This window comes from Neomonachus schauinslandi, chromosome 7 (genome assembly GCF_002201575.2).
Source record: "Neomonachus schauinslandi chromosome 7, ASM220157v2, whole genome shotgun sequence".
Lineage (NCBI taxonomy): Eukaryota > Metazoa > Chordata > Mammalia > Carnivora > Phocidae > Neomonachus > Neomonachus schauinslandi.
Window position 1 is genome coordinate 6017417 of NC_058409.1, and position 12285 is coordinate 6029701.

The 12285-nt window shown below is 36.8% G+C and overlaps 2 protein-coding genes across 2 annotated transcripts in view; one reads left to right on the plus strand and one right to left on the minus strand.

The window, feature by feature from the left end:
* Window positions 1-12285, minus strand: part of RASGEF1C (RasGEF domain family member 1C) — an 838438-nt gene that overhangs the window by 349746 nt on the left and 476407 nt on the right. The gene's annotated exons all lie outside the window — the stretch shown is intronic.
* Window positions 1-12285, plus strand: part of CNOT6 (CCR4-NOT transcription complex subunit 6) — a 68646-nt gene that overhangs the window by 43307 nt on the left and 13054 nt on the right. Inside the window, exons 3-4 of the mRNA XM_044916748.1 lie at window positions 3783-3969; window positions 6364-6449. Coding sequence (XP_044772683.1) covers window positions 3783-3969; window positions 6364-6449 — 273 coding nt within the window. The remainder of the gene's footprint in view (window positions 1-3782; window positions 3970-6363; window positions 6450-12285) is intronic.

Here is a 12285-nt window from a genome sequence, read left to right on the forward strand (position 1 = left end):
CTATTAATATATTGTTGGATTTGATTTGTATTTTTTTTTTTTTTTGTACTAGTTTTATTTGGTTTTGGTAAACTAGTGATGTTTGCCTCATAGAATGAATTGGAAGGTATCTTTTTGTTTTCAGTTTTCTGGATCAATCTGTAGAATTGTTACTAGTTCTTCCTTAAATGTTTGGTTGTATTCACCAATGAGCATCTCTGGTTCTCGAATCTTGTTTGTGGGAAGGTTTTTATCAAATACATTTACAATGTTGTGCTACCATCACTACCATCCGTCTCTGTAGCTCTTTTTATCTTGTAACTTGCCTTCATTTTTGAAAGATATTTTTGCTGGGTTGCTAGGTTCGTAGGATTTTTTTTCTTTCAGTACATTAAAGATTTTGCTCTGCTGTCTTCTCTCTTGCATTGTTTACAAGTAGAAGTCTGCAGACCTTTTTATCTTTGTTTCTCTGTGTAATTATTTTTCCTCTGACAGCTCTTAAGATTTTCTGTTTATCATTTGTTTTAAGCCGACGATGAAGATGTGCCTTCCTGTAGTTTTCTTTCTTGCTCTTTATGGAGTTTTCATGTACTTGGGGTTCATTGAGCTTTTTGTGTCTGGGTTTATACTTTTCATCAGAAGTGGAGAATTTTCTGCCTCTCTTCATCAACTTCTTTTTCTTTCTTTTTGGTAATAGCTTGAGATATAATTTACATAATTCACCCACTTAAAATGCACATTTAGTGGTTTTGTATATTCACAGAATTGAGCACCCATTACCACAATTTGGCATTTTCATTGTCCCCAAAAGAAACCCTGTACACGTTAGCAGCCATTCCCCATTTCATCTCAACTAGCCCGCCCTTGGTAAGCATTAATCTTTCTTTCTGTCTGAGTGGATTTGTTACTCTCCTGGACATTTCAGGTAAATCGAATCCCATAATATGTGGTCACCAGCTTTTCCATTTAGCAAAATGTTTTTAAGATTATGCATGTTTTAGCATGTATTAATATTTCATATATTGTTGAATGAATATACCACATTTTACTTATCCATTGAACTGTTGATGGACATTTGAATTGTTTCTGCTTCATGACTCTTAAGAATAATTCTGCTGTGAATACTCGTGTGTAAGTTTTTGTGTGGACTCATTTTTTCCTTTCTTTTGGGTATATATGTAGGAATGAATTGCTGGCTCATGTGGTAACTTGTGTTTAACCTTTTTGAGGAGCTGCCATACAATTTTCCGAAGTGGCTTCATTACTTTATGTTTCTACCAGCAGTGTATGAAGGTTCCAGTTTCTCTACTCCTTGCCAATACTTGTTATCATCTATGTCTTTTTTATCATAGTCCTCTTAGTGCATATGAAGTAGTGTATCATTGTTCTTTTTGATTTGCCTTTCCCTGATGGCTGGCGATACTGAGCATCTTTTCATGTGCTTGTTGGCCACTTGTGTATCTTCTTTGGAGAAGTACCTGTTTGTTCTTTGCCCACTTTTAAATTGAATTATTTGTCTTTTTTTACTGAATTGTATCAGTTCTTTATATATTCTGGATACAAATGTCTTAATAAATCTATGATTTTCAAATATTTTCTCCTGTGGATTGTCTTTTCACTTTGTTGATGGTGTTCTTTGAGGCACAAAAGGTTTTAATTTTGGTGAATTACAATTTAACATATTTTTTTGTTGCTTGTGCTATTTAGTGTCATATCTAATAAACCATTGCATATTGTCAGGTCATGAAGATTAATGCCTCTGTTTTCGTCCAAGAGTTTTTGAGTTACTTTTTGTATATGGTGTGAGGTAAGGGTTTAACTTTATTCTTTTGCATGTGGATATGTAGTTGTCTTTTGGGTTTATTAAGTTTTTTTTTTTTTTCTGTCCCCAACTCATACCTGTTTTGGGGACTTCAATTACAAATATATTAGGCTGTTTAAAGTTTTGAGGAGTGCATGGATGTGAATTTTTTCAGTATTTTTCTCTCTCTCTGTTTCATTTTGGGTAATTTTATTGCTGTATCTTCATTTTAGACATGGTGTTCAACTTTTTAGAAGTTCAGTTTGGGTGTCTATGCTATCTTGTATCTCTGGTTAGCAAGTTTAGTCTTCTAGTTTCTGACTGTATAGAATACAGTTACAGTAGCTTCCAATAACTGTCTACTAATTTTATCATCATTCTCTCTTAACTGGTTTTGATTGTTTTCTCTCTTCATTATTACTGTTATTTTCCTCTTTTGCATGCTTGGTAATTTTTTTATTGGGTGCCAGATATTGTGAATTTTGCCTTGTTGGGTGTTGCATATTTTTGTATTCCTATAACCTGTATTGAGCTTTGTTTTGGGATACAGTTAGAATCAGTGTAATTCTTTTGAGGCTTGCTCTTTTAACTTTCTTAGGTGAGAGCAGAGTGGTCTCTAGTCTAGGGCTGATTTTCTAAGTCCAGCACCTTATGAATTATGAGGTCTTTTCCTTTTGTAGTTGGGAACACCAGCTAGCCTCAGTTCTGTGTAAACCTGGGGATTGTTGTTTCTACTCCTTTTGAGTGTTCCTCTGGCTTAGGCAATTTCTCCCATTTTTATATTGATCAATACTCAGCTGAAAACTTGAGGGGGGACCTTTTTCCCATCTCCAGACTTCTTTATTTGTTCATCTCTCTCCTTTCTGGTACTCTCCCTTTGTAAATTCTAGTCATCTTGGCTTCTCTGTCTCCAGAACTTGGGGGAGATCACTGTGCTGCCCCCGGGATCCCCTCCCTGTGCTGTTGTCCACAGGCTGAGACAGTTGTAGGGCCTGCCTTGTTAGTGATCCTTCAGGGGTCACTGTTATGCACTGGTTGATGTCTGATCTCTGAAATTTGTTGATTCATGTATATTGTCTGGTATGGTAGTTGTTCAGGTAGGATAGTAAATTTGGTCCCTGTTACTCCATCTTGATTAGAAGTCTCAAGATTGGTTTTTCCGCCAAGAGAAAATCAGTTCGTAAAGACTAGTGTGTTTCCATTACATCTGTTTGTTTCATTCTGTCTCAGACTAGATCCTGGACCATTAAAGAGATTGGGGGAAAGTTCTTAGTTCTTAGATGGATTGTAGAAATGGTTGTTATCTTATCAAAATGTACCAAAGTACTGATTTAATGTTGCATTGAAAGAAATTATTCTTTTCTTAGTTACTGAATCGTGTGTCTACTACTGTTTGATCATATATTTATAAGTTCATATCTGTAATATTTCTGGGCAAGTATTTTTACTTGTAATTATTCAGTACAGCTTTTTTTTTTGTTACATGATTCTTGATGGAATTACCACTTGGGTACCCTGGTCTTAAAACTTCGCTAAGCTGAGAATATATTATTTACCTTTTGTTTTCAGTCAGAATTCTTGTTTTCTAGAGTATAGCTAGGAAAAGCATCTGAGATACTGGATTTGATTTTTTGGGGGCATAATTTTAAATTAATCATGTTAAAATACTGGATTTATCATTAGTATAAGTTATTTGTACCGTTTCTTTCATGTCATAGTTAAGGCAACCTTAAAGGATAAAGTCTTAACTATTGTGCTCTTAAAAATGATGATGCAATCTAAACGTTGAGGTTTTTTTTTAGTTTGCTAAGGAGAATTTATAACCTAGTCGTAACAGTGTATTGTCCTTAGAATAGGTAAGCTTTCTCCTGTTAAACCCTTCCTCACAATTTTTTAAATGATAAATTATTACTCATTGAAACATCTAAATGTTCCTTAATCCAGGGACCAGATTGTAGAGACCACTATATAATCCTTTCCCCATTTTTTTCTTCTCTTACAGGAAAAGTAAGAAGCTTAAGCTCATCTTTGTGGTCCCTCACTCACTTGACAGCTTTGCATCTGAGTGACAATTCTCTGTCCCGCATTCCTTCAGACATTGCCAAGCTCCACAATCTGGTATATCTGGACCTGTCCTCTAATAAAATCCGGAGTTTACCGGCAGAACTCGGAAACATGGTATCACTCAGGTGTGCAGATTCGATTTCCTATATGACTTTATACCCCCTAGAAACAAAATAGAGCATTTATTTGCCAGGAAACAGCACTACTAATTAAATGGTATTTGAACGAAAGCAAACATAACTATAAAGTTTTCTGGGAAAATTGAATGTCAACCAACAAATAATAAATCCAGTAGATTCATTGCCTAAAATTTGTTTTATTGCTATATTTTGTGTAATATACTTTATTCTTAAACAAGATTTTTGGACAAAGTGGGGGTCAACAAATAGAAGGCAGTTATGTTATCCCACATAATGACAGATGGTTGTGGTGCTTTTTCTTCTGAAATTCTGGGGCACCACACCATGGCTAACACAGGGTCCCAGAAACCATTGCTAATGAGCAAAAACTTTTTGGCCATCCCTGGGCTTGTATGCATGATAGTAATAAAGTCTGGACTTGAAAGAAGCTAAAATTAGTCATTAGATTTGGTGGACTGTAATGTGGAGTATAGGAGGTAGATAGGCTGTGAAGTCACACAGTTCAATTTGGAATCCTGACTTTGCCATTTGCAAGGTGTGTGAATTTGGGCAAGCTCCTTAACCTTGCTGAGCGTTTTGTCCTGTATACAGTTACTGTATAGTAGTTACCTAACCAGGGCTGAGATTAGATATATCTGAAAGAATGAGTAAGAAGCTACTAGCGCCCTGCCTGACACATACTGTATTTAATAAATGGTAATTGCTATTTATTTTATTATGTCTGTTTTGTAACGTAGATGGAACCTACTCAAGTTGAATATAAAGCTAATTTGTAGTTATTATATTAATCCTAATGAAAATCTTGCCCCCATTTCATGTTACCTGCCTTTTTTCTGATTCCACTGGCTTTTATGTTGCCTTCTGCCATTTGCTGCATAGTAAAAAGGAATAAGGACCTTGTGACAGTTTCTTTATTGCTCCTAGTCCAGCTTTTTGACATTGTTTTAGGCTTAATTACTGAGTATATACTATGATCAGTTTTAATCTCCTTAAAAGACCTCCTTTCCCATGTGATGTATGTGGAAAAAAATGGGAACAAATTATTTAGAACTAGTTGTTCTTGTTCAGTTTATGGCCTCACCAACCTCTGGTTCACTAAGTAATAACCAAGGTTCATTTATTTATTTTTAAAAAGATTTTATTTATTTATTTGACAGAGACATAGCGAGAGAGAGGGAACACAAGCAGGGGGAGTGGGAGAGGGAGAAGCAGGCTTCCCGAGGAGCAGGGAGCCTGATGTAGGGCTCGATCCCAGGACCCTGGGACTAAGACCTGAGCCGGAGGCAGACGCTTAACGACTCAACCACTCAGGCGCCCCACCAAGGTTCATTTAAATTCCAAGAACCAGGGATTATGGAAGTAGTACTTACATTTAAAAATTGATAAATAAAATTTAATTGGAGGAAATTTAAGTGTCTCAATGTTGGGTCTTTTTTTTTCCTACTGGAGATTCCTTTTTTTTTTTTTAAGATTTTATTTATTTATTTGACAGAGGCAGAGGGAGAGAGGGAACACAAGCAGGGGGAGTGGGAGAGGGAGAAGCAAGCTTCCCGCAGAGCAGGGAGCCCGATGCGGGGCTCGACCCCAGGACCCTGGGATCATGACCTGAGCCGAAGGCAGACGCTTAACGGCTGAGCCACCCAGGCGCCCCTGGAGATTCCTTTGATAGTTGTAGTTATCTGTACCAAAAAAATCATTAAAATAATCATTGGTAGTTAGTATAGCTGCCATTATTTCTAAAGTGAAACTTTAGTCAATTTGGAGAAATGTTAACGATAGACTTCATTTTGCAGCTACATAAGCTATTTTCAGTTGGTGCTACACGATCATTTTAATTCTCCTTTAACAATTCACATGTTAGTTTGTTTTCTCATTTCCACTTTCTTAAAGCTGTGTGGTAGACTCCACATATGCTGGGTCAGTGCTGCTCCCGGGGTGGTGCATGGACCATGCCCGTTTGCAGACTGTGTCGTCAGCCTGCAGTCACATATACAGTGTGTGAGAGTAGTTTTGTATCTGTTAAATTTAATGCTCTTTAAAAATTAGGGCTTGTGTTTTGTTGGTCTTTTCTTTTTTCTCATCTCATTTTTCTAATTCATTTTTTCCTTGTGTTTTAAAAACGTATTGGTCTGTGGCAGTTTGGGGTTATTTTGTTATGTTTTGTTTTTTACCATCGATCGTTTGAGAAGCACTGTACTTCACTGTGTAATACACACACACACACACACACACTATAGTATATTCTAATGCACTGACATTAGAATATACTATACAATTTTGTCATTCTTACAAGACTATATTCTTAGAAACTATATTGCTGATTTTAGCTATGAGTTAAAAGGTTATCTATCTTCTGACATGGAACTTTTACATCCACAGGGAACTCCATTTAAATAACAACCTGTTACGAGTTCTGCCTTTTGAGCTGGGAAAACTGTTTCAGTTGCAGACTTTAGGCCTGAAAGGTATGACTTCCCCTATTTGTGTTTCTTGTGGTTTGTATGTATGTCTTTAAGTCTAGAGAAGCTGTAAAAGGGAATCCTTTTGCCAGGGATTTGCAGGCTCACTCTTCCCCAAACTTCATCAGTTCCTTAGATATATTCCAGTGATTTTCTCTCTTGTCCACCTGTAGACTGTCTCTTAATCTTCGTATTCTTTTTCACTCCTAGCCCAGCTTTGCTCTCTATCCTTTGTTTTGATCAGTTCTGTGTTCTGATAATGCATTCCTGAGGTCATACTTTATTTCATCATACTATAAACAGCTTTTCCCCCCCCTTGTATTCAAACCTGAAAAAATGGAGACTCACAAAGTGCAGAAATCAATGAGTAAAAAATTATTGAGCCATTTGGACCTGCTAATAACAGTTTTTGATCATTTTTTAAAACTTGGTTTATGAGGACTTCATTACTCTATTAGAATTTGGGGACATAATTTATCCAGTGAGAACTATTGGGAAATATGTTTTTTAAAGCAGCAAGATTGAAAGTCCTATTTTAATAATATGTCAATACCTAGAATTTTTTTATCACATTAAGTGATTATTTGCCAATCTTGTATCCACCTTACTCTAGAATCAGTTCCTAAAAAAACAGTCACATAATGAAGTCTTCAAGAATTGTACTCTTATTTCTTAAGAGTATGCAGATTGTAAAATGAGGTTTTATTCCTGTAAATCCATTTCATATCATAAAGGTTAACAGGAATTTCACAAAAACAAATGAAATAGAAAAATATAAATAATACATTTACAGATGTATATAAAACCATTCTCAATAAATATCAGCTTTCTAAATGGTTCTTTGGAAAAGTGTTTTTCTATGTGGGATGGACTTGGCTGAGGCTTCTTAAAATAGAGGTCAGAGAAATGTGAGCTGTAGATCTTTCTGTCTCCCTATTTTTTAAATTTTCTTGTTTTAACTTTGAAAAACAAAAATGTAAAACATAGCAACATGTATCTGTATACTGACCATAAGAATTAACAATATTTTGTCACGTTTGTGTCCGCTTTCTAAAACAAAAATGTAAAACATAGCAACGTGTATCTGTATACTGACCATTAGAATTAACAATATTTTGTCACGTTTGTGTCCGTTTTCTAATGCAAAAGAAACAGGGCATTACAGAGTCTGAAAACCCTCTTTGTTCTTCTTCAGGCCCTTTCTCATCCCAGAGGCAGCTACTGTTTTTATGTTCTTTCAGTACTTTCAGGTTTTATAATCTTGCAGTATTTATTTTACAAACCTTTGACTGTACTCATTTCTCTAAGGATTCACAAACTTTATTTGAAATGACGGTCATTGGTCACGGATTTTCACATTGAGTTGATGTGTATGAAAGCCTTTGAAGTGTTTGGGGGAGGGGAAGGGCAGTCTTTGTGGCACCTTAGTTTTTGAGGATCTGTTCCTCTTCCATTTCAGAAAGATCCTCTAATGTTTGACATCTAGGTTTTATGTTTCTTTCTCGGAAGGATAGTTTCACTGATTGTACCTTTTTTTTGGACAAATCCTCTTATTTTTCTGAGCTTGCCCCAGCTCACTTACTAACTTCAGACAACCACTGATATGTTTTCCATTTCTATAGTTTTGTTATTTCAAGAATATTGTATAAGTAGAATCATGCTGTATGTAACCTTCTGAGATCGGTTTTATTCCACTCAGGTTAATTCTTTGGTGAATCACGCAGGTTGTTGCGTGTTTGCTCCTTTATGTTGATGAGCAGTGTTCCATGGTGTGGATGTATCATTGTTTGTTTAGCCAGTCACCTGTTGAAGAACATCTGGCTGGTTTCCAATATTTGGCTATTACGGATGAGGCAGCTATGAGCTGCGTACAGGGTATTATGTGAACATAAGTCTTCATTTCTTTAGGATAAATGCCCAGCAGTACAGTTGGCTCAGTCACATGTTAGTGTCATGTTTAGTTTTGTAGGAATCGGCCAAACTGTTTTCCAGAGTGGCTGTACTATCTAACATTTTCACCAGTGATAAATGAGTGATCCAGTTATTCTGAATCCTCACCAGCTTGGTGTTGTCACTGTTGTTACTTTAGCCTTTCTGATAGATGTGTAGTGATATCTGATTGTGGTTTTAATGTTCATTTCCCTGTTAGCTGAAGATATTGCACATCTTTGCATGTCCTTATTATCTGTATGTCATCATCTGTGGTATAGTCTTCATGTCTTTGCCACGTTCTATCCAATTGGACTGTTTTATGCTGTTGCGTTTTGGGAGTCTGTTATATATTCTAGATACTAGGCCTTTGACCAAGATGTGATTTGCAAACATTGTTTTCCCAATATGTAGTCTTCTCATCCACTTAACACGCCCAGTTCCAGTGCTGGGGGGCTTTCCCCCACACCAACAAGCCGTTCTAGGACACCAGCTAGATGTCCTGTAATTCAACTAAATTCTGACACTACGTACCCGAAGATAGCATCAGATTCCATGGATAAGGGTTCAGTCCTACACGATGGCTCCTTGCCTGTGCTTCTGACCAAGGTTCCCACAACCCCTTCTTGGGTTCCATTAATTTGTTAGAGTGGCTCACAGTAATCAGGAAACCCTTTTACTCACTAGATTCCCAGTTTTTTATAAAAGGATATAACTCAGGAATAGCCAGATGGAAGAGATGCATGCATAAGGCAAGGTATGGGGGAGAGGCATGGAGCTTCCATGCTCTCTCCAGGCATGCCATTCTCCCTGAATCTCCATGTGTTCACCAACCTGGAGGCTCTTTGAACCCATGCTTTTGAGTTTTTAACAGAGGCTTCATAACATATAGGTATGATTAAATCATTAGCCTTGATGATTGAGCCAACTTCCAGTCCCCTTTTCCTCTAGGGTGGGACTGTGAAAATTCCAGCTCTCTGGTCACATGGTTGGTTCCTCTGTCAAGCAGTCTCCAGTCCTTAGGTGGGGTCTGAAAGTTACTTTGTTAACAAGAGACACCTCTACAACTTCTTCACATAGGAAATTTTAAGGGGTTTAGGAGCTTTAAGAAAGTGGATGAAGACCAGATACATATATATATTTCTTATTATAAATCACAATATCATACAGGGTCTTGTATATAGCAGAAGTTTTTAGTTTTGATAAAGTTGTTTATCATTTTTCCTTTTATGGATCTTGCTTTTTGGTGTCAAGTCTGAGAATGCTTTGAATAGCTCTAGATCCCAGAGATTTTCTCCTGTGTTTTGTACTAGAGGTTTCATGGTTTGTGGTGCCTGGGTGGCGCAGCAGTCAGTTGAGCGTCCGACTCTTGATTTCAGCTCAGGTCATGATCTCAGGGTCGTGAGATGGAGCCCCACATCAGGCCCTGTGCTTAGTGGGGAGTCTGCTTGAGATTCTCTCTCCCTCTCCCCCTCCCCCCACTCTCTCTCTAAAATAAATCTTTTTTAAAAAAAAGTTTCATGGTTTTATGTTTTACATTTAAGTCTGTGATCTATTTGGAGTTAAAATTGAGCTAAAAAGAAGGGAGGATTAGTTGAAGGTTCATGCTTAGTGTATGAATGTCCAGTTGGTCTAGCACCATTTGTTGAAAAGTCTGTCCTCCATTGAATTGCCTTTACACCTTTTCCCAAGATCAGTTGGACATATCTGTGTGGATCTATTTCTGGATTCTCTCTTTTCCATTGGTGTATGTGTCTATTCCTTTGCCAGTAGTTACTTGAAAGTTGAAATAGGGTAATTAAGTCTTGAAATAGGATAGACTGATTCCTCTCCTATGGTTGTCTTTTTTCAAAACATTTTAAACTGTTTTAGTTCCTTTGCCTTTCCGTATGCATTTAGAATAACCTTGTCTCTAGTCACAAGAAATATTGCTGGGATTTTGATCGGAATTGTGTGAAACCTGGAGATCAAACTGGGGAGAACTGAATCTTCTGATCCGTGAACATGCCATATCTCTCCCTATATTTAGAGCTTTGATTTTTGTCATCAATATTCTGTAGTTTTTGGTATATAAGTTATGTAAATGTTTTGTTAGATTTATTTCTTTTTGTTTTTGGTGGGTTTTTTTGAATGATTGTAACTGATAGTGTTTTAAATTTTGCTGTCCATGTGTACATTCCTGGGCATATAGAAATACAACGGGGATTTTTCGTTTCCTTTACGTCTTTCATCCATCCTCCCATTACCCCCTTCCCTTTGGCAGCCACCTGTTTGTTTTCTGTATTTAACAGTCTGGTTTTTGTTTGTTTGTTTGCTTGTTCATTTGCTTCGTTTTTTTAGATTCTACTTATAAGTGATACCATATTTTTCTTTCTCTGTATGACTTATTTCACTTAGTATAATATCCTATAGGTCCATTCATGTTGTAGCAAATGGCAAGATCACTCTTTTTTTTAATGGCTGAGTAATACTCCACTGTACATATATACCACATTTTTATCCATTCATCTGTGGATGGATACTTGGGTTGCTTCCATATCTTGGCTATTGTAAATAATGCTGCAGTAAACATAGGGGTGCATATATCTTTTTGAATTGGATTTTTGTATTTTTATCTTGTGTCCTCCACCCTGTTGAATTCACTTCTAGTTCTAGGAGTTGCTTTTTTTTTTTTTTTTTTTACTCTTTTTTGTAAATTTTTTAATTTGGGGGGAATTTTCCATGTAGTAGAAAATTATGTCATCTCCAAATATGGATGATTTTATTTCTTGCTTACCAATATGTCTGCTTTTTCTTTTTCTTGCCTTATTGTGCTGACTAGAACTTCTAGCACTATGTTGAATAAGAGTTGTGAGAACAGACACCCTCTTTTTCCTGATCTTTGAAAGTATTCTGTCTTCACTGTTAAGTATAATGTTAACAGTAGGTATTTTGTGGATTGTCTTTTATCAATTTGAGGAAGTTTCCCTCTATTTCTTTTTTTTCTGGAGTTTTTAATCATGAATGGGTTTTTAATTTTGTGAAATGTCTATTTTGCATCAGTTGATAGGATTATGTAATTTTGTTCCTTTAGCCTTATAATTGATTTTTGCATATTGAACCAGCCTTGTATTCCTAGAATAAACCCCACTTGGTTATGGTTCTCATTCTTTTTATTTATTGCTTACTTCTTTTTTTTAAAGATTTTATTTATTTATTTGACAGAGAGATAGACAGAAGAGCACAAGCAGAGGGAGTGGCAGAGGGAGAGGGAGAAGCAGGCTCTGCACTGAGCAGGGAACCTGATGCGGGACTCGATCCCAGGACCCTGAGATCATGACCTGAGCCGAAGGCAGACGCTTAACCATCTGAGCCACCCAGGCGCCCTATTGCTTACTTCTGTATGCTAATATTTTCTTAAGGATTTTTGACTCAGTATTCATGAGGGGTATTTGTCTTTTATTTGTATGCTCACTGTCTGGTTTTGGTATTTAGGTAATACTAGCTTTATGAAATGAATTTGAAAGTGTTCCTTCATCTTCTTTTTTTTTTAAGATTTTATTTATTTATTTGACAGAGACACAGCGAGAGAGGGAACACAAGCAGGGGGAGTGGGAGAGGGAGAAGCAGGCTTCCCGCTGAGCAGGGAGCCCGATGCGGGGCTTGATCCCAGGACCCTGAGATCATGACCTGAGCTGAAGGCAGACGCTTAATGACTGAGCCACCCAAGCGCCCCCTCATCTTCTGTTTTCTGACATTCTGTAGAATTAGAGTTAATTCTTTTAAGTGTTTAGTAGAATTTTCCTGCAAAACAGTTTGGTCTTTTCTGGCAGTTTTTAAGATTTTATTTATTTATTTATTTATTTATTTATTTATTTATTTATTTATTTAGAGAGCACGCCGCGAGCAGGGGTAGGGGCACAGGAAGAGGGAG